This window comes from Hibiscus syriacus, unplaced genomic scaffold (genome assembly GCF_006381635.1).
Source record: "Hibiscus syriacus cultivar Baekdansim isolate YM2019G1 unplaced genomic scaffold, ASM638163v2 tig00111028_pilon, whole genome shotgun sequence".
NCBI classification, from domain to species: Eukaryota; Viridiplantae; Streptophyta; class Magnoliopsida; order Malvales; family Malvaceae; genus Hibiscus; species Hibiscus syriacus.
In genome coordinates this window covers 248,668-272,810 of record NW_024062961.1, presented here as the reverse complement: position 1 = coordinate 272,810, position 24,143 = coordinate 248,668, and the positions used below count along the sequence as shown (strand labels likewise).

Sequence of the window (24,143 nt, the reverse complement as noted above, 5' to 3'; positions counted from 1 at the left end):
TGTGCTTCATCGATCTTCCATCAATGATTATGCACCGTCTGCACCGAGAAGGCCATCCAACTTCCATTAATTTTTTTGGATTTTCGAAGGCATAATTGATTAAGCACCGTCTGACGTCTGCACTTCTAAGGGAGAATTAATTTTTTTGGATCTCGTCGCCTACCCTAAGCCTTCCATTAACTGATCAGGTGTTTTGGGCTAATTTTTTTGGGCCAAATATATATATACACACTATAAGCACTAGAAAATGATGCCCCCTCAAACATGTTGTCCTGGGCTAAGGCCCATTTCGCACATGTATTAGGCCGGGCCTGAATAGTACCATAATGTTCAAATAGAAATTCAAACAACTTGACTCTACTAAAATTTTTGAAATAAAATTTTAGTTATAAAATAAAATTCATCAACTCGAATAATTAAAAAAATGTGACTCGACTCCGGTCTTTAATCCACCTAGACGTAGATAAACAATTTTAACACGTAAGGTCATTTGTTTCATTGAAAACGGATTTTAGAAAATGATTTTCATAAAATAAATTATATTTTTTAAGAAATAATTTCTAAAAACCATTTTACATTGAAGGGTGAACCTTTTCAAGACTATCCATGTATGTACTTTGGCTTAGGCCTAAGAGTCTTCTTGATCTATCTCTATAGATTTTAACTCTTAAGATATATGTGATCTAAACAGAATGTAAGGTACATTACAAATATAAGTTTTGTAAGAATACGGAGAGAATATTTTAAGATATATGAAATTTTGATATATATATATATATTAAGTTTTTAGAATCTGAGATATCATATATTTATATTTTTCGTGATCTCTGTATTTATTGTTGGTTATTGTTTTCTCATCCTTTAAAGTAGACAATACGAACTAAGTTAAATCTAATCTCTTATGCGAGTCTTGTTTTATATTAAATCATTTTAATTATTTTTCCGCTTATTTAACTCGACCTATGCAGCCGATGAAACCATGAAAATTATTGGAAATACATGGATAGGACAGTAGATTTTAAACAACATATTGCTCTCCTTCAAACTCGGATATGACAATTAATGAATCCGTCATTTCTAAGGACAGAGGTGCCGATTTAGGAGTTGGGTTAATAACCTGCACTTGTTACAGACAATGGATTAGGTATCTTAAACTACTCTTATCCAACCATATCTTCAAATATGGAGGTCTGATTCTCTACATAAACGAAAAAAGTTCGAAAATTTTAGGTATATACTTATAACATACCTTCTTGTTGTCTTTTACATATCCAATGGCAACTTCTTGTCGCAAACACGCCCTTTCCGATAGCTCCGCGAACGACGGGTTCTCCCCTTCCTTCATGTAGTAGCTGATATCCTGTCAAGAAACATGGTTTAGTTGTAAATGGAGACTTCTTCATCGGAATAAACAGCAAGAAACGTGAGTTTACAACACGAAAAAAGGTGATTCGGTCACTATACCGACAATCCCGATGCCAACACGATTATACTCAATTTTTTTTTCTGAATTCTTTCCATATGCATCAATTACAAACCTCGAACACAAGTACTTTTTTTTTAAAAAAAAAATGGGAACTCCAAGTAACTTGCCTTAAAAGGTAACATGGTTGATGGTTTGGTGCGTTAGCCGACAAGTGAGATGTTCGTTGCCTAAATCTATAATACCCGAACTCCATCACGAGTATGTTCATTTTTTTAAAGTCATTTCATGCACATGGAAGATCATACTTTCATACTAATATCGTATATTTGACAATAACAGGTCTCAAACACGAATGCCTGTATTGAAGTATCCGAACTTGACATTCATACCAAGTCCGAGTTCGTAGTTTAAACACCCCCCTTCACTTTCAGTAAGGTGAAAAATGAAAGTACTGCATTAAATTAATTGCCTTTACCTTCACGTATATTTCGTCACCTTCGGCATTCAAAATGTCTGTCCAAACCTCACTTAGTTCACTGTGTTCAGCCACTGCAATTCCCTCCCCCCCCCACCCAAAAAAAAGGATTATTTCCTGAGATGGCACATTGAATTATCGGAACAATATAGAATTCTTCTATAGCAGCATAAATTTGAGACCTTGAGCCGTTACAAGACTCATCACTTCTTCTGATGCAATATACGTCAAGCTTGGCTTGAGTTTCGTAATCTGCAGGGTTTGGGCGGATTTCAAGATACATGAAAAGCCTTAGAACATCAATGATTGCATTATAAGTTAATCCTAGAAATTGCTGAAATATGTTACTTGTTTGCCCAATTTCGAGTCACCAATCTCTGCAACTAGATTTTGCACCTGCAGAACAATATACTCGAGTTTAACTTGGAATTAAAAAGTTCAAGACAATGGCTTTATCGTTATATTGAACCAAGCGCACCGTCACTCCATGTTTGTTGCAAATGTTTTCTGCAAGAAGAAGCGCGTATGCGGATTGCTTGTCTGCCCTTGATGGATCTGAAAAGAAAATAGTTATCCGAACTTCGAAGATTAATTTACCAATAGAAACATTCTTTACTAATTATCATTACTTATGTTACTTGGACTAGGGTGTGAGTTTATGATATGGTTATATGTTTGACACATACATATTCAACTTTCTCTAAGATCATAACCCCATACTCATGCTTTGATATACATCAAACAAGTGTACTTTAAGAAAAATGAAGAGTCGGAATAACATAGATTATTACCTCCGAGAAGCCATTCTCTATCGGAAATCACAACAATAGAAAAAGGAATATGTTCCTCATTCTTGAAGGTGTTTTGTATATTCATTATGGTTTCCTGTAAGGTATCATAGTTCATCGAGTTCCCGATCTGCAATTCGAAAGAAAATAAAATGATAGATCAAACAGAAACTGTAAAAGGCCTTGCATCACTTTCCTTCACAAACCTGATAACAAGGACCGAGAAGTTCAACATGATAGAAAGAAACAGAGAACATACCCTATGGTTAACCTGGACATGTTCTAATGTTCTTTGACTGGACATGAAGTTTGCCTTCTTCCTTTCTTCTAATGGTACATCCGATAGTATTTCCTGTATATTGCAGATAGCACATGAATAATCTAAAACTCAATAGAAGCAAATGTATCGGAGTTGTTTTCATCAAGTGTTAAGGTCGAAGAAATACGGAGAGAAAAAAAAACACAATAAGTCTGGTATGCAACCAAATGCAAAACTTGAAGGTTTGCATTAAACGTAATGGTTATGAATGAAATATGAAAAGAAGATAAAAAGTATACCAACACACTTCCAGGTCCAAGATAATTGTCATACTCTTCGATCATTTGTACGACATCCGGCCGCCACCCAAGCAAAAGTACGCATTCTTTAGGCCCTAGACTTTGGTCCGAAGCCTATTTCAAAATCAAAAGAACATATAAGTGGACTTCTGGGCATTCAATAGATGCTATCACTTAAGGAACTTATCTCTTCGGAAAACCCACCTTTGATCCTCGTTTTTTGGCACGTTTCACAATATTTAACATCCGTTCTTTTCTCAATTCTAAAGCATTCTCTACATTGTTTTCGGAAACCTCCAAATCTTTTGGCGTGTCAGTTTCATCTTTTATGACATCGGACAGTGTAAGTTGTTTTGTTGTAATGTTAATAGGGGCAATTAACAATATCTACACGAATACAAGAAAAATATATTAGGAAGTACACAGATATGACATGGAAGGATGCAGAGTTGAAATTTCTGCAAAGCAGCTCTGTTCAAACGAACTCTTGGCAAGTACTCATACTACTCCGTGTTAAGAAATGGTCGCAATATATGGTACCCAGGCTAGGATGTGTGTCGGGCACAGGTATGTTCAATTTTCTTTTTTCAAGTATTTGAAGGGTTTCTGGAAGATCATATTCTCATAACCATGTCTAGATAACCCTCAAACATAGATGCCGGACATGAGTACTTAGAAGAAAAATGAAAAATCAGAGTAATATAGGCTACAAGGAGTTCGTCAAACTATCTACAGTGGCATAATTCAGATATACAGACTTAAAAAGTTTAGATATGAATATAAAAGTCCGAAAGTAGTATAGTCTACTTACTTTGTCAGCTTGCCGAAGAATTTCATCATCTTTGGGGTGGAAGTATATCTTACCATTCCGATAAACACCACAAACAACAGCCTGAAAAGAAACCAACATAAGAAAAGAGCACAGAAGTTCTTATTACCGATAAATACCAAGATTTTGTCAAAGCAATACCTCTTGGAAACCTTGTCGTATTTGCCTGTACGTCAACCCGGTTAGACTTGGAAAATGGTGAAGACTGAACACATTTTCTGCAATAACATGATATAATTAATCTTCGAGTAGAAACCTACAACATAGTGATATGGACAGGAAATGGACCCATTGTGTTTCTTTTACCGATAAAAAAATACCCTATGGAAAGAAACTATCAGACAAGTGAAATTTTGTAGGCCGAGCTTGTGCTCCTTTGACATTTAAGTATATTTATCTGACACACTATTCGACACATATTTGACCATGGATGTGTGGATATGACCCTCTAGATACATTAAAAAAACTTATCCATTATCTTTCCGACATCAGGAAAATAAAAGTTGTCAACAAGAACTCATATCACACTTCGATAATTAAGCAAGTGCCTGTAGATCTTTATTAGCCCCTTTTGCCGAGAACATTGAACAAATAGTTTAGAAGCGACAGTTTCCAACGGCTCTACTTTCAGTCCAGAGATCGACTTCAAGAGATCACATGTATTAGAATTCGAAACCTGCATAAAAAAATGGAAAATTAAATGTGGTTGATCTTAGAAAAAGAATATTTTGATCCTATGGTTACGCAAATGTGCATACTTCGACAATTGTGGGGATGTTTTCCATCTTGGGAATAGGTTGAAGTGCCAGTACAGAGAGAAATGCATCTGTATCAACTCCGTACCTGATCAGTTAAGGAACTGCGGTCAATAAAATTCCCTTTAGAAAATCTTGTATTATGCACTAGTTAAAAAGGAACATGCAAAAGAACCGGCTAGAAACGAGCATAGCAGTCTAATAGCTTCTGCTACTGCTATTATCTTTACTTCATTCCTCAATGCAATATACAACTTTTCCAGCATTCACAGTTTTCCAAACCTGTGTTGCGTCGAGATCCGCCACTAGAAAATTACATGATGTAACACTAAACAAGAGAGGTTCATCAAAAAAATGTCGTTTAGATTGATAGAAGTCTTACTGATGTTCTCTTGTCGCAAGAATGATAATGGCACGCGCCTTATTAGCTGCTGCTCTTTCAAATGATTTTGTCAAGCTAAGGCTACAACTGCACGAGTAGAACTGATGTTATTTGATCTCACATTGTACTCAATTCAGGTTATATCTTCAGTTCAATCAATAAAGATAGGTCCTAATAGTTTCTGCACATTTCTCCAGCTGCTCGAAATTTTTGACGTATGCATTGTCTACTAAAGTGCATCACAAACAATTAACAAAGGATGCCCTATCATTAACAGGGATTCAAATTTAACCGAGATTGTTATGAAGATATAAAAGTGCTTTACACTGGTTGTGGATCACATACTATGACCCTACGTTGCTCTAACTCTTTATTTTTCTCTAAGTACCTATGTCGGAGATCCATATTGGACAAATATCCGAAGATTAAGTTTGGGACTAGGATCTTTCAAGAAATTTCCAAATACATGAAAATCATTGGAAAGCAAATGAATATAGCAGTGTCAAACACATACTAGTGAGCGGGACTCACCCGAGACCAAGCAATTTAGCTATTACCTCCGTTTATTGGCGTTGGAAATGTTTATAAGAGGGAAATCTAGATGGAATTTGAAAATTATGGGGAAAATGGACATTTTTCTACCTCTTTGAAAGGATATCAATATGTTTAAGATCCTTGGCAATGTTTTCCGCCAGCTTGTCTATTTGCTTCCTCGGAAGATCAGACATGAGAATAATTCTTTGCCTCCTACGAGAGCGAAATACAGGTAGAAGCTGATAATTATGCATGCAAGAAAAATAAACAGAAAACAAAAGTTGTAGCCTAAGCTGCTTCGGCTCTTCATTTCTATTAAAGTACTCGTGTTCGACAAATCTTTGAACAAGAGTATCGGGACATGACCTTCCAAGGGCTCTTCAAATATAAAGAAAATTTTATTAAAAAAAGGAAAATACTCTTTCTGGACATATATTTGTATATGGCACTCGCACTCGAGTTCAAGTAACAAAGGTGACAGCATAACAGTTTACCTGGCTGTAGCAGTGCCTAAACGAACGGAAAATTTGTGATAATTATTTAGCTGCTGTAGTATGAAAGCAAGGCGACTATTTGTACCACAAATGATGATATGATCACTCTCTAAAACTTGCATTTGTGCACCTTCCCGGATTTTTTGCATGTTGTTCTGTCACCCAAAATCAAAAGGCACGGGTATCGAAGGTAGCTCGAATAAATAATACGAGCATTGGAAAAGAAAAAAAGATAGGGTGAAATTTGCTATAGACAAAAGTGCTTACTCGGAATTGTTCTGTCATGGTGCTTAATAACCGAGAGTAAAATAATATGCCCCATAAAGCAAGAACGAAGCCAATTACACGTTCTATACGCGTTGTTTGCTGCAGCTCAACACATTAATATGTTTTCCAAATTAAATTTTTAATCACACAAGCAATACAAATGCGATCATATCTTAAAGCAACCAAATGATTAGATACATAACTGACCACATACTTTTAAATGGGTCGACGATGAAATAAGGCATGCCCACGCCTCCCAGCAGCATTCCTCAAAAGATCGTGTACCTCTCCTGTGTTATTCAAGGCATTAACTACTGGATTAGCAAACAAAACTACCACTATAGCTATTTTTCCATGATAGCTATTTCTCCTATATAAGATGGAATTTACGGTAAATATGCTACATTTATATATAAAATAATATTCGAATAGTCGAGACTAATTGTACATTACCTAAACTTGAAGAAGAGAAGACCACCTATAATAACAAATGAGAAGCATGCTAGAAGGAGAGCCACAAGAAACCTGCAAAATGTTAGAAACAAGTGAATCAGTCAAAACATAAATTCGAAACTGTGAGTCCATACAAATTAAGATGGGGAGTAAAGCTATGTAAAATTGAATATATCCGTGTTGGACACATATCTATCCAAGTCCAAGTAGCACAAAATCAAGATTGGAAACTTTGCATAATTTATTACTATTCAGTCAATATCAGCTTCGTAACATACTTTGTTGGTTACTATTTGCTCATAATTAATAACCAAACATCATACAGAAAGCTTAAATTGACAGGTTTGAGGAAAATCGTTACTGTGTCACATAACACCTCGTCCCCAGTGTTGAAAAAGTGGAACATATGTGTGTCAAACACATGTCCATGTCCACCAATCACGCCTGAATTCAAGTAATAGCTAAGGAAGGCCACGTACACATGACCTATGTCTGAATAATGTAGCATAAAATGATCATTCTAATTGTTGAACAGAATGGCCAATGATAGTGCCTTATTACCAAGTACGGCCACTGATCGTAGAAATTGACTGTTAGAAACAACAGAAAGCAACAAGAGTACATCTCGAACTTGAAAAAGATCTAGGATTATAAGTTCAACTTACGTGGCAATATTTTTCTCCAGTTGAACGTTAAATAAATAATTTAACCGAGAGAGGTTCCATTTAATATCTTGGATCGAAGGCAAAGCGACGTTCAAGCTAAGAGGTGTTGGTTTGCTCAAGGAATTAGATATGCAGGCAAGGGGTAAGCTTCTAGCTGCCAAAGTTCGAAGAAGATGAGGAAATAAGTCTTGGACCATCTTTATTAATGTGTTGGCAAAATCTAATTGCATTAGTCTCAGTAAGAAAAATGCCGACAAAGTCCCACTGATCCCTTTAGCTTGATGACCCTGAAGCAGCAGTGATGAAAATCAAGAAATTAGGCCATTAAAAGCTGTAAACCCATGGTTATACCATCCAAGAATCGAAAACAAATGAGAAAGCAGCAAGTTTCTACAAGACAAATAACAGGCGCACAGAGTGGATGTCTCATTCTTTACGTCCAGTCAATATGCGGATGAAAATTTGAGGTGCAAACTGTTATTAGTGCTACCTTCCACTAAAGTTACAGCAGCCAAATGGAACAAGGTATAATTTCAAGCATCATCAAATAATTCTGTAAATAGAAAGATTGCGATATAAGAAGTCTGGATTATTGTAACAAACAATGTCAAAAGACTTCTCATTATTCATTTTACCCAAAAGTATTCCGTAAATGAACAATAGCTAGCTTCCACTACAATGATAGCAGCCACACGAAAAAGCTAATTTTGACTGTCATTGAATAATTATGTAAATAGCAAGAATACATTATTGTAAGAAGTATGGAAGATTGTGATAAACAATATCAATGGACATAAATAGTTATTTTCCGTAAATAATTCCGAAAATGAACTGTCACTAGTGCAAGCTTCCACTACAATGACAGCAGCCAAATGAACAAGGTAATTTTGAACATAACCGAATAATTCAGTAAATAGAAATATTGAATGATTGTAAGATGCATGGAATACTGTAATAAACAGTGTCAATTCACTTCAATATTCATTTTCCGTAAACTGTTCTGCATATCACTACAAAGGCAGCAGCCAAATGAACAAGTTAATTTGTTGAGCCACCAAATAATTCCATAAATAGCAAGACTGTAATATTGGATGAAGTCCAGAATATTGCAAGTCAACAGACTTCGATATTCATTTTCTAATGAAGAAAGAAGATCTGATATTCATTTTCTTATGTGACAAGCATAATCTCAATCGTTGCTGATATTTTAAGATCTGCTGTTTGTCTCTCTCATATCCATAATGACATGTCGTGAGCTCTGCCTAACCACTTTCACCTAAGAAAGACATGATATTGAAACAAACTTGGTAAACAACCCGATAAATGCAATGGTTTCCGTATTTTAAAATCTATGCCTTGAAACTCTCTCGTAGTAATAATGATATGTAGTGATTGCATATTACAGTCACTAACAGGCGAACAAAAGATTAAGCAGCATCAGTATGCGCAAATAGCTCCATCTGGCTCCACTCCAGAAAATAAAGAGCAGAAACAAACAATCAAAGTGCAGATGCATGCATCATTTGAAATGAAAACTCTCAATATAGGCGAAGTTCAAAGAACGAAAAAGTAAAATATATAATAAATCTAGGTCCATGTAACAAATTGAAAGAGTGTACGCATTTATAAACATCAAGAAAGCAGATTATTAACACTTCCAAAACTAGAGATTTAAGCCTTACCCGAGAACTATTCTGTAGGTCCATCCTAAAGAATTTGATGTTTCGGTTATTTGAAATCCGGTCCGACTTATCAGTTGCTTTTGGACAAGTAACTTTCTGTTTTCCTGTAGAAGGAAAGGTATCGTAATTCTTATGAAATATGAAAATACGATTTTTAAAATACCAACTTTCTGAAGGAATAAAACACTTGGCCAATCCACATACATAAAAACTAGAAAATACACGTGGAAGTGTAACTACAAGCCCATAAAACACAAGCTAGGTTAGCTTGCACAATTATAAACAGCAAGAGTTCTATATTTAACATCAAAAGATAAAAGACGTTCATAGGATTCGATTTGACATGCTCATAATGCAGATGACTCGGACTCACCTCTGTTGTGCATAAAGTCACACATGTTAGATGAAGAATTGTGAAACCAAAAGCAGCATATTCTGATCTCCGGGAAAATATCATATTCTTCGAGCCTCTAATGCCGTGTATTCTACAACAAAATTCAGAAGGCAACTACATAAATGGAAAAGAAAACGCAATACTTAGAGTATATATAATTATTTGATTGCTCGAGCAGAAAGAAAAGGGAGAAAAATCAATTTTGTTTAATTTGAAACAGTTTAACCAGAAACCGCTACTAGCAGAACGGCACCGCATTGGCATCGCTATGCTAGAAGAACTAGTCAACCTGTTTTTTAGCTTTACAAAGTGCAACAGTAAAGACAATGATTTAGTGCCAAAACTCACTGTTACTCGGACTAAAACGTGAGTACCGAATACGGATATGTGTCCAACATAGGTATATTTAATTTTATAAAATTTTCCATGTAGATGGAGGGTCCTTTAAGAGTCATATCCATATTCACGAGGTTGCTTGTACTTCATGAAAATTAAAGAGGTCAATCATCATAGAACTTGTTCTACATTTGGTGGCTAACTACCATACATTGTCTAAGGCGGTTACGTGCTTTAAAAATATGTACTGTGGCATCCATAACATCATTCCAGTTCTGCCGTCGAGCTCTTGTAAGGTTTAAAAGAGCACAACATTCAAGCATATTGATATTGCAACGTAACTTGCACTCCGATCCGAGTGTCGTATGTGAATTTGTGTCCTCCAACACAACTATGCTTAATGTCTATGATTTTCATTAATTTGGAGGGTCTTTTGAGACATCCAATATTCATGTCCTAACATAGAGTTGGATATGAATGCTTCAAGAAAACTAAAGAGTTGAGCATCACAGAACTTGTTTTATAATGTCAATGCTTAGACTTAACAAATTTGGCCCAAGGCAATCAAAAACTCATAAAAGGACCCAAAAAAGAACCAAATCTTTAACAACATTCACAATCATGCAGAAAAGTCGATATCAATCTCTGAGTCCATCAACACTGAAAAACCAGATGCATAAGCTCAGATTCAAATCTAAACCAGTTAAGCTAAACTTGAAAGATGAACCAACTGAATTAAGCTTTGCATGACTGAATTAACTAATAGAGATAAGCTTCAGGCTGGAAAAACAGAGTGTTTTAAGTTCATAGAGCCGGTACCAATGCATTACTACCAGAAATACAATGAAACCCAGATTTTAAACTTCAATAAACTATGCTGAAAACAAATAAAAAGAAAAGGTACCTGGTTGAAGAAGAAGATGTTTGATTGAGCCTTGGGACAACAGCCATGGATGAGGTCTTTGAAACTGACATAGGATCATCTTTTCTTCACTTTTTCTTTTTCCACTAGTGATGGAGAAAGGATAAAAAGAAACGATTTTTTATACAAAATGAACAGACAGATGAATTATTATTATTGTTATTATTGAAAGAGAACAGACATATGAGCTAGATCGAAGCGTTGGGATACTTTTATGTGGGACAAAAACAGTAAGACAAAAATTAAAAAGCCGGTTTTGGAAGGAAGTGAGAGCGGACCACATGCTCATCTTCATTCATTTGCTGCTCCACTTAGGCACTTACAACTTGCAGGCAATGCTTCACTGCTTGACCTTATTTTCCACGCTCTACAATTTGTGGTCATGTTGTTTTCAGGTACAATTTGTGGTTTAATGTCCATTTGGTCCTTAAAATTGTATTTTATTATCGTTGTGGTACAATCTCATAACAAAAAATGGCATGATATGTTTAGGCCGTAAATGAGACGATTTGAGTTCGAGTATTGTAGAACTCAACTCGAAAAGTTTAAAGTTGAACTCGACTCAAATTCAAAATAAAAAATTGAAACTCGACTTGAACTCGAAATATTTTTAAACTTATCTCGGTTGAAGCTCGAACTTAAACTCTAGTCAAGATTGAACTTGAGCTCGAACTTGAGTATATAAAAAAACTCTTATTGCATTTTAAAAATAATCAACATATAAATATTAATTTTTAATAATTTAATCTAAAAACAAAATTTTTAATAAATTATTTTTTCGAATTGATCATGATCTTTTCAAGTCGGATATCAAATAATTCATTTCGGCTCGCTAAAAACTTGAATCGAATATCGATCAAACTTTGATCAAGTTAAACTGAAGTAACTTATGATTTATCTCGGCTTATTTACGGAGTAGGCACGTTTGATGTTTCCAGCACGCCGTTCCACATTTTCTTCTAAAGTGATAGACGATTTATAACTTAAAGGTAAGTATTAAATAAAATAAAATAAAATATAGATACCAAACTGATAATCACATATAATCTTAGGGCTCAAAAGGTAAATTATACAGTTGATTGTTTAAATATAAAAAAATTATTTTAATCACTCAAATTAAAAACTTACAAAAATAACCAGTAAAATTATTTTCCGTCGCAACGTGATTGAAGTGACAGTTGTGTGGAACAAAACGTTAAATACAAACGTGGGATTCAATCCAAGTCTCTCCAAAAATCCACCCACCACTTAACCACTCACTACACCCACTTGCCCAATTCATTTCAATGTTGAATTAAAATTTGTATTTTAGGTTAAGTTCATGTGGTAAACAGTTTGATATAGTTTAAGTAAATTTTGAGTTTGAGATATTGTTTATACCAAAAATTCACATTGAGAGACTCACCCACTAAAATCAAGTATGTAGTATGCAAGGATAGATCGAAATGAGGACAGATGGGGATAGTCGCCCATATCAATTTTATTAACTATTAAGTCAACATCTCTATTAAATATTAACGGCTGGTGGCTTAACTGAATGCATTTAAATAATTGGATGACAAAATTTTAAAAATGATGATCAAAATAAAAAGGGATAATGATTAGGTGATCAATGATTATACCCTTAATTTCAACTCTAATTAAACCTAAAACCTTTTGTAATAATCCAAATTTGTGATTCAATATTCGGGCGTTAACCTGAACCTTTGATGGATATGTTAATTAGAGTATGGAAATTTGTTGGGCTCAATTGGGTGAGTTTTGGCCTGAAGGAGATTTTTTATGAATGAAAGTTTAAGGACTAAAGAGGTGATTAACCCATTAGCTTAGGAAGTCAACTCCTCCATTAATTGGAAGCATGGCGAGTTGGGAAAAGCATGGGTAAAAGTTTATGGTGTTTATTTATTTAAGGGTAAACTACATAAATGATCATTATTATTTAAGGTTCTTTTTTCCCTTTTAAAAGTAATAATTTGATCACTAATGTTATTAATTTTTAAAAAACCGGTTACTCATCATTAACAATTGATACTAGGGGTGTTGATATGTTAATTTTAACTCTAATTTAACCTAAAACTTTTTGTAATAATCCAGATGTTTGATTCAACATTCTGGTGTTGACTTGAACCTTTGATAGATATGTTACTCAGAGTATGGAAATTTGTTGGGCTCAATTGGGTGAGCTTTGGCCTAATGGAGATTTTTTATGAATGAAAGTTCAAGGACTAATGGGTTATTAGCCCATTTCCCTTCGGAAGTCAACTCCTCCTTTAATCGGAAGCAATCATTGCAAATTTGAATATCGCATCCGACCTAATTTGAAATTTTGGATACCTAAAATTATGATATGTATCTAATCTGAAAAAAATAAGGTATTCTAATTTTCAAATCGAATATCCTAATATCGGATCTGAATATAAAATTTAATTTGACAAAAAAATTAATGTTAAATTTTAAAATTTGTGATTTAATGTAACTTATCCGATACTTCTAGTATATATATATATAATTACTCACACAATAAATAATTAAATATCCTATTTTTATTGGGTTATAGCTATAACGGGTTAGTGTGTTACTCATTTATTGGGTTAAAGGTATCTAAACTCTAAGGGGGTGTTTGGTTCAGGTAATCTGAGATTACTAGGGGAATGAAATCTCATTCCCCCGTTTGGTTGGCCAACATTCCCAACCCCCGGTAATCTTTTATTACCAACAGTGGTATTTTGGGAGTATATTATTGAGAATGTGATTATCCTTCCATTGGGTATTGTTGGATTACCTGCGTTTTGGACTAAAATGCCCTTAATTTTTTTTTCAAAAATACCCTTTCTGTCGTTGAATAATAAAAATTATACGAAGGTTAAATTACAAATTTATCCTTAAACTATTTTAGATTTACAAAAAAAGTCTAATTAAAATTTTATATGAAGTTCAGGGTTAAAATAAAATTTTACCCTTTCATTAAACCTATTTATCTTTTCAATTTTGTAAAAAATATAAATTTTATGAATTTAAAATTTTTAAAGAAAATATATAAATTAATTATAGTAGAATTCAACTTGTAATATATATATATATATATATATATATATATATATAATAAAGACAATTTGGTAAAATATACATTCCAATAATCTTTTATTCATTTAACCAAACACAATATACAACATTCTCAGTAATCTTATTTCCGCCGGTAATCTTATTTCACTGATAATCTTACATTCCGTGAACCAAACGCACCATAAAAGTCTATTTTTTTTATTTTCAGATAATTCGAGATTTGAATTTTTCTGATCATATTTGATCCAATTATCCTATCTGAATTATTCAAAAATTAAAAATGGATTGTATATCAAAATTTTCAAATCATATCATCGGGCACCAGATCGAATCAATTGGGTCGGATCTTTAAACTTTTAAGGGTGAGGAAGAGAAAAGGAGAGATGAATAGGAGAGAGAATAGGTGAAAATGAAGCATTTTCCCCTCTAATATCCACGGGTGACACCACAAAATCATTTCATACATTGACTTAGAAATTCTTGTCGAGTTTGAATGGGCAAAAAACCCAGCGTGAGCATTCATAGGTTCAATTCCCCTCAAATTAATATAATTATACATTTAATCTCGTTACTTACATATTTTATAAATTTGATATTAATTTTAATTTAATTCAAATAAGTTATTTAGTTCAAATATCAACATTACTTTCTAATTTAGATATTGAATCAAAACCAAACTTTTAATTCTTAACCTAATTAGTCAGTGAAATCACTTTTAAAAGGGAAATCTAAATTTCATTCGAATTCCAACGTCACCAAAGAATACTGCCTTTTCCTTTTTTCAATTTCCATAAAGCAATTCCACAAATTTGGGTAAGAAAGCACCAAGCCTAGTTGATGAATCACGAGATGACACCACCTTCCTTTCTGCTAACAGTTCCGAGTTCGAAACATATTTTTGCCATCCAAGCCAAGCAATGAAATGCAGGACGCATGGAGCAAATTGATTAAACTATCAACCATGTATGATCTTACCTTGCAATAGAGCTCGAGTTCAATTCCGATTTCCGGTTTCTATTATGCAATGTTCAGTTTTATCCGATTCCTCTAGGAAGCGTCGAATCTGACTCTTTGGGTGCATGCTGTGACATATTTTGCATTATGCAACTTCACGGTCACAGATGTAATGAAGTCAGTTCAATGGACTGGTTCAAATGTCGAGAAATTAACCCATCATGACGAACAATACTTTAGTCCTCAATATCCGAACCAAAATATTCCTTCAGGATACTTTTAGGAGTCCTTCCGAATCCGTTGGCCACTTCTTCCATTTCTCTGAGTCTCATGACTTCGTATTTTATCTGATCGACTCTGTTCAAGACGGCATTCAAATATGCATCTGCTTCATTCCCAGATGGTTGACCATGAAGTTCAGATCTCTCCTTCTCCAGTTGTTGATAAAGATGGCGTAGGTAATTCTTCTGACCATAAAGCCGTTCTTCTGCAATTTGGTATTCTGTTTCCTGTGCCTTTCTGAGAGCCTGAAGAACCCGATTGATCTCGTCTTCAATTTTCAGGTATTCACTGTGATAATCAGAAGATATCGATAAAACCGACCCTAAACATGGTTTATTATCTACGGCATCTCGATGGTTCGTTGGTTCAAGCCCTCCGTTTCCAATATGGAAGATACCTGCACAAAAACCAAAATGATGTTTTGTTATTGATGCATGAATTGACCATACCCGTGAGAGAGAATTAATGCAGGGAACTATATAATGATATTAAGGAACTATCAGATCTTCAAGCTTAGATATTTTAAATTCTCAAACTTCAATAAATTTATCTGGAATTTTCTGGATAGTTTTGCACAAAATTACATTCTGTAAATTTCAGCTACCCTCAAAGACCAGTCACATGTCACTATATGCGAATACATCCGAGTAAAGATTCGTGGAGGCAATGAATATTGTCAAAAGCCCAAAATGATACCAACATAACAACAAACTTCATATACAAATTCTAAAGTATAAGTTTCTGTGAAAACAAGAGGTTTTTCTCTTTTCTTTTCCTTCTAATAATGTTAGAAAACAGCCTGGTTAATATAGGTTGTGTACACAACAGCAGACTCCCATCTAAATTAGTGTTTAAATAGGAGTCCTACTAGGTTACATCTTATCTAAAAACCTTATCTTAGTAGATATCTATCTTATCTACTAAGTACATAAATTTAATCATAAAATACAACTTTAATACAAAATAAAATACATATTAAATTCCGATACATTCTATCTTATGTCCTTCATTTTACTTAGAGCACCTTGTTGAGTTTGAATTCTAATATTTTGATATAACAAATAAATACAAAAATATTTTTGGACTTGATCAAAAGTTTCATAAATAATTCAAAGTCCACAAAGCTTAAGTTTGAATAAAATGATTTTGACAAATTTTAACTAATGGCTCGATTTATATATTTAATTTCAAAATTCATTTTTTGAAAATATTTTACTATTTTTTAAAAATTTAGAAAGCTTTTAAAAACTCAAATGTATTCTAAATTATTTAAAAATATTTTTGAGTTGGTTAAAATATTTTTAAAGTGTTTAAAACTTTTAAAACATGAAAACACTATTCAGTCACTATTTGGCACTGCTCACGATCCTATTTATGCACGAGTACTGTTCATGAGTATTGAGCTTCAAAACTTCTGATGAAGTTTTGAAACTTTACCCACTATAACAGCTTCAACAGCAAGTTTTTAATTAAATGTCATATTTTTTAAGTAGAGTTTCGAAATTCATGTTAAAGTTTCAAAACCTTAGTTGCAGAATGCAATTTAATGCTGCTGGGGAAAAGGTCTCCAAACGATTATAATTCATCCCCAACGACTACAAACTCATTCCTCGCTATATAAGCACCTCAAGAACACTTCAAGAAAGTCACTACACCTATCCAAGCATAAAGATCAAAATAAAAGAGTTTCCATTCTTAATTCGTTCATTTTCTCTTGTACATAGTGTATACAACTTCATTGAATATCTTTTGTATTTATTCTTTGTGAGCTTCATCTTTGTAAACACTCACTTAGAGAGGTATCCCTTGTTTACACAAATCAAACCTTGTAAAAGGGAGAAGTTCTAGTTTTGTCTTAGAAAAACTATGATTCTGTCTTAGCCATTGTAAAAGAAAGGGGGAAGTTTCTATCTAAGCCTTGAAAAGGCAGTGTTGTAAAGGTTAAACTGTATCCTTGAAAGGTTCAATTCTAAATTAGTGACTATGGAAATCTTTAGTGGTGGAAAACTAAAGTAGCAAATGTAGACTTTGGTTGAGAAAGTAGAATTACTCTAAATCGATTTTGCCAAAAGTTTTATTTTTTGTTCAAGCTTCCACTAAATTTTCTAAAAGCCAATTCACCCCACTCTTAGTGGTTTTCGGTTGATCGATAAAGTTAACAAACTTGTTTCTGATACACATTCGGACATAGATACACAAATATGACACTCCTAACTATGTTAGGCACATACTAGAGTTTGTGTAAAATAGTATAGATACTATCTGGATCCACTAGAATGATTTTACAAGAAAAGCCACTGTGCGGATAATATGCATTAACATCTAACTGATTGAAAACAAGAGGGAAAAAAATGAAGAAAAGAACAAAACAAACTGGCCTTCTAAGAGAGAGAATAAGAAAGTTTTCTTAAGCCCCTCAATATCCAAATCCATAGCCAAATATTTTGATGCAAATTAATATAATGAAATGTTTCATGTATTAGTAGCTAATAGAGTTGTCACTTCATTTATTTTTCATATGCATGAGATTTACAGTTAAATTACCTGTTGTAATAGCAGAATCACTTTCTTTCGCTTTCCAGATATCTTCAAGAGAAGTCCCATATTTAAGCTGATGTAAATATCAAAAGCGCTTACTAGCATTTTCACAAACCCTCAAAAAGCAGAAAGATATTTCTTGGAAAATCATGAAAGCTGTAAAGTGTTATAGCTAAAGTGCATTGAGCCATTGACCTTACCTCTTTGATAGCGGACTCGATACGGTTCAATAAGCCTCTTGCATTGGTGTTCTGTGAACCACGTAAAGCGCAGAAACCAATGTTAAGAATCTTCTCAATCTCATCCCGAGAATCTATGGATTCACAGGTTTTTAAAAGCAATGTCACATGAGGAATCAGAGATGTCTTTGAATCACAACGCCGGCAATAGTACTCTGCATCCAACCCAAAACTACCTCCAACTGTCCCAGCCATGTAAGACCGAAGAGCACAGTTTAGATGAGCAACATGCCCACATATATACCCATCCACCACTGCTTCACATTTGATATAACTATAGCCTCCATGTTTCAAGTCTATAGTCTTGCTACACAGAATACAGCAACAATCACGGCAGAAACGAGATTCACTGCAGCAAAGATCACAAGGCAAGGAAACCAAAGAAGGGCTTTCTGCTTCAGCATATAAACTGTTACACGTCTTATTCCCGGCCTTGCATGTCAAACTATCAGACTGGGGGGCAGAAACTGGAACTTCCTTCTCGTCAGAGGGGCAACAGAGAAAGCCTGAGCCACTGCATTATTCATTAAAAAAAAGTTGTTGGAAAAAAAGAAATTAAGTTTCATAGTTAGGACTAGATATCTTGAATATCCATCAAACATTGATAGTGTGAAAAAAGCAAAATGAAAGATGATGAAAATTACTATCATTATAACCTTCGTAAGTTAAGACAAAAACGCAAAATCTAAATAAGAACGTAATCTTATAAATATGCAATACTTGACTCATAGACCTCTCACTTCTATTTTCCTTGTATTTTCTATTCAGGATGATTTATTTTTGTGAATAAGAGTGCAAATAATCAACTTTCATATTTTTTTTTCTTCCCGCTTTTCCCTCATACAAAGAAACAATGAAAAAAAAATCTTTCAAACCTATGGGCTGTGTTCATCCAGGTTGCTTCACTCTGGGTGGATTGGGTGCACTCTTGTTTTATAAAAGGTAATATTGTAAAACATGTACCTATTTTGCAGAGGTCTAAATGGGACTAGAAGGAATTATTGAAACTCTTCAATTCATTCAGTATGGGATGAAATAAGACAAACAAGAGAAAGCAAATTGGCGCAGGCTAGTCTGAATAATTTCACAAAACTAAACATGCCTTGATCTCCTGGAAGGATTTGTTAGAAGGCTGCCTACAAGAATCAGACACCAGAATGGGACACTAGGAATTGGTGATTTGCCTATTCTGCAATCAGACAGAGGCGACCTGTGACCCCTTTACACATGATTGTGTTCCAAGTTGCTATGGAAGAAAGTATAGTAAGAATGTGGTACATACAGAGCTGTTGGCAGCCATCCATGATTGTGTTCTAAATTGATATGAGAGAATTATACTATTAAGTATAGGATTTAATAAATATAGCAGAGAACTGTTGTTCCGACCAAAAAGGCTAAATAACTGAAATACTGAATCAGATCATATATATTGAGAACAAAGAACTGCGACATTATACATGTTTTAAAAAAATGTAGAAGTTAATGCAGCTAACCACATAAATAATTACAAAAACTGAAATGAGAACATGGAGACAATAGAATAGAAGAAGAAAATGAACAGATTTATTGATGCTGACCGTTTTTCAAAGAATGTTTCTTCGCAGGGATTTTCCAGCTGAACGAAGCAAAAAATGCATTAATGTCTGCACCAGGGAGCACCATTTTGATATACCGCTCAACTGAAAGCTTGCTTGCAAGACCACGTTTCCTGCCTGAGTCTAAAACCTTTTGGAGGCGCTTTGGAGGATACAAATACCTATCTAAGAAATGACCAGTAATGGCTACTCTCCTTCCCACCTTCCAAGTCCATATGTCACCCTTATTAGGCCAATCCTCTGGAGCATAAGGCAAGCCAAGCCCAGATGTATCCGGCAAAACTGGACTGAGATGAAGACCGTTTTCTCTTCTCCTAGGAGTGCTTACTTTATTTTCCTTAGTATTATCAAGCTCCATAAGATTCAAGTTTAGAAGAAGTAGCCAAGAGCCAGTACACTGCACTCAATACTGTTTAAATTTTTTACGTGTTCAGCAATGAAAAGATTACAAAAACAGTTCAGTTATTGCAACATAAAGCCCATCATTCATAATCCAACTCCTATGAAACAAGAAAAAAAAAGATAGCTACATTTACAGTCCACTGCAAAAAAAAATATCTACAGCTGAAATCCATATTGAGAACCATTCAAACAGTTTCCAGTATTCAGATAAATTTCTCAAATGATGATACACATATATATATCAAATTACAAAGCATAATACTAATTTTAACTTAATATACGATAATATTTATATAAATGAATTCATTGAGCATGTTAAATTTCAAATCGGTCTGATATGTATGTAATGTCATGCAAATATTTATATAATGCCAATCAAGAATTTTATCTTTTTTTACATATCTAGAAATTAAAATCTTTTGCATAGAAAAAATAGTTAAGACATTTTTAATTTACACGAAGTCATTATAAATAATATAAACATTACAATAGTCATTTAAATCAAAATTAATTATTCAAAATTCAATGGCGTCATAAAAAACAATGCAGGTTTCGTTAGCATCCAAAAAAAATCTCAAGAATCTATTCACAAAATCCAATGAACTTGAACAGTGTTTGATGATTAAACATGAAATCATAAATTATTGAAGCCAATTACTATCGAATTTTGTATCTTTCAACTTAATGATTGAAGCAAAAACAAAAGCCAGGGAAAAAGGAATTTAACAAAAAAAAAAAATCACCTGGAACTGTTTAAAAATTTGACGGGAGCAAGATGGCGATCTATGCACCTGGTAAAATTGAAATTAGACTTTGGCTTTCTAAACTGGAAATCAAATAATCTCGACGTTTTCAGATAACAAAAAATAGAGGAAAAAAGAATTAGAGAGAAAGATGACGAAGTTGCGGTTTAGATTGAAGGAATAATAGGGGACAAAAGATTGAATAATAAATGAAAACCTAATTCAAAAGAGAGAAATATTTAAAGTGTGGTTGCGGCTATCGCCGTAAACGAGTTGAGTCGAGTTCGAATATTATTGAACTTGATTTAATTTAAAAAGTTTAAAGTCGAGTTCGGTTCTATTTGAAAACTTGCAAATATAAATAGTCAAGCTCGATTTAGACTTATAATTAAAATTTAAAAATTAAAATTCGATTCAACCAAAAGTTTATGAGCTTAAAATTTTTAAGCTTACTCGAATCAAAATTAAAGCTCAATTCAAGCTCGAAAAAATTTAAACTCGAAACTTTCTCAGACCTAGCTCGATTGAAGAGCTTGAACTTGAGTTTCAACCTGAACCTTAAGGGGATGTTTGGTTCAAGGAATGTGAGATTCTCATGGAATGAAATTCACATTCCCATGTTTGGTTGACTGTGAATCTTATTCTCGGTAATGTTTTTTACCAATAGTAGATTTTTTTGAGTATATTATCGGAAATGTCATTACCTCTTTCCTTAGGTATTGTTGGATTACCGGCGTTTTGGACTAAAATACCCTTAAAATATTATTTTTTTTCAAAAATACCATTCTTCTGTAATTGAATAATGAAAATTCTACGAAGGTTAAATTACAAATTTATTCTTAAACTATTTTACATTTACAAAAAAAGTATAATTAAAATTTTATATAAAGTTCAGAAGTTAAAATAAAATTTTACCATTTCATTAAACCTTTTTATATTTTCAATTTTGTAAAAAAAATATAATTTTATGAATTCAATTTTTTTAAAGAAAATATATAAATATTTTCCAACTTGTTAAAAAAATATATAGTAAGACAATTTGGTCAAATATACATTCCAATAATCTTTTATTCCTTTAACCAAACACGGTAATCTTACATTCCTGCTAAACCAACCAAACACAAAAACAACATTCCCAATAATCTTATTCACCGATAATCTTACATTCCCACTGGTAATCTTACATTCCATGAACCAAACGCACCCTAAGTACATGAAAGACTTATATTATATAAATAAAAAAACAACATATAAATGTTAATATTATTAATAATTTAATTTTAAAATAAAAAAATAATATATTATTTTTCATTTGCTCGAGAGCTTTTCGGATTGGTATCAAGTAGCTTACTTCGACTCGTTAAGAACTTGAGTCAAGTTCGAGCTCGAGTCGAGCTCATTTGATTCGAGTATTGACTAAGCTTTGATCGATTCGAACTCGAATAACTAACGATCTGTCTCTCTCATTTATAACCCTTGTCGGGCCTCAACGAGAAATTTGATTTTTTAAAATATTATTTGGGTAAATTAATTAATTAATTTTATTTAAATATACATATTATAATATTTGTTGATGCAACCGATGATCGGACCATCGTTGACCGATAAGTTTTATGGTGAATAAATAAAGAAGAGTCTCAAAGGATAGTAAATAGAGTGTATGGGCCAAAGAAGTCCCCTTCTCTTTGGGTGTCTAAGAGCTTGTATATTAACTCCTTATTTGTGGCAGTGTCAGACTTAAGATCACAATTATTGTTTGTAGGCCGACAAGACGATTAAATATAGTCGTTAACTAGTAGATTTGGATCTTATCATATTTTGTGAAATTTTCAATTATCCCATCAATAGGTGGCGTTGGCCTAGATGATTTAGATAATTTTGGAGGTACGACGCTTTGACTTTTGGAAATATAATATTTAGTTCTAAAGATATAACATTTGTCCCTCCTTAGTCGATGAAATGATATGAAGTAACTTGACCCGACATTTATTTGTGGAGGTATAACCTTTAGTCGATGCACTTACTATATGTACTTGGAGGTTTATCCAAGCTTTATGTATATTCTCTGAGGAGAATGCTCAGCTTTTAGACCTACGTGAATTTCTTGTTAAGGACTCTCAACGCTTTAATAGTAATTATTTCTTCATCTTTTGGAGGTCGAATGTGATACCTTACGTCCTTAACAGAGGTAATTTCTATTATGCTTGGCCGGTGAGAAAGTTATAAGGTCGTTCATTGCTCGAGATATTTCTGGGCCTTTGACTATGGAGGGGCAACTTAATATCCTTTAGGCGTTTAACCATGCACAATGTTTGAGCTTTTGACTCAATGTTTACAATAGTGCCACATATGCTCAATGTTAGCATTAGTGCCTTGGGCATATTGTATGGACATGATATTGGGGTTTTTTACTATTATCATTTGCGTACAATTTTATTATTAATACATTGAATAGGATTGTTAATTATTATAATTATCTTTAATAAGTTATTGTTGTTGGAACAATAGTAAAATAAGATTGATATGAAATTTGATAAATATTCATGAGATGAATATGTGAATGAGATTCATATATATTTGTTGAGAACAAATATCTGGATTGACTCGTTTTGAGATTAATACATAGATAAAAGTTATATATTAGTTTCAAATAGTTATGTCATTAAATTCTTATACTTGAAATTACTACAGTTCTCAAGATGATGATTGTTATGTTTTGACATTATAAAACATTGTCTTCAATCGGACAATTATAAAAGTTATGCTTGAACATGACATGAATCATGTAGTGATATGTGAGTGATTAAGATGTAATTTATCTCTCTTATCATAAGAGAGATATCTTAGGACCCTTAATGATTGAGATTGAGAAATGCATGGTCGTGCTCAAATGAGTTGATAGAGATCAATGACATTTGTTTATGTAGTTCAATTGAGTATAAAATGATATAAGGTTGACATTTTCCATGTCTTATATTCTATTAAGATATCATGAGATAAAGGATTATGACATAAGCTGCATTAAGGTTGTCTCAAATCATGAACTTTTCATTTAACTTGGGTAGTCATAATGACTTGTTGGATATCACTTATGACTTGTATGATCAAATGAGATTTTATCTACTGCCAACATTAATTGAACTTATAGGGTCGCACACTAAGAATGAATAAGAATGGTCGTGGTTATTACTATAAATGATATTTTAAGATAATGAGATTATTTTAAATTATATTGTAAAAGATTATTTATTGTTCAAATTTAAATAAGTTAAATTCATATTCTTTTGATAGAATATTTTGTTTATTATTATTTCTTTATTTGATTTAGAAATAATATTAAATAAATAATATAGTAATATTTTGTTAG

The 24,143-nt window shown here is 33.2% G+C and overlaps 1 protein-coding gene and 1 pseudogene across 1 annotated transcript; both read right to left on the bottom strand.

Annotated features, from left to right (window-relative positions):
* Positions 1-939: 939 nt before the first annotated feature.
* LOC120151195 lies at positions 940-11,036 on the bottom strand (annotated as a pseudogene).
* A 3,747-nt stretch (positions 11,037-14,783) lies between these two features.
* LOC120151196 (protein OBERON 1-like) lies at positions 14,784-20,950 on the bottom strand. Its single transcript, XM_039163723.1, has 5 exons — positions 20,777-20,950; positions 19,631-20,028; positions 17,998-18,550; positions 17,804-17,870; positions 14,784-15,656 (listed from the first exon to the last, which is right to left on the bottom strand). Exons 2-5 carry the CDS (start codon positions 19,987-19,989, stop codon positions 15,214-15,216), a joined length of 1,422 nt encoding a protein of 473 aa, XP_039019654.1. The 5' UTR covers positions 19,990-20,028; positions 20,777-20,950; the 3' UTR covers positions 14,784-15,213.
* Positions 20,951-24,143: the final 3,193 nt, after the last annotated feature.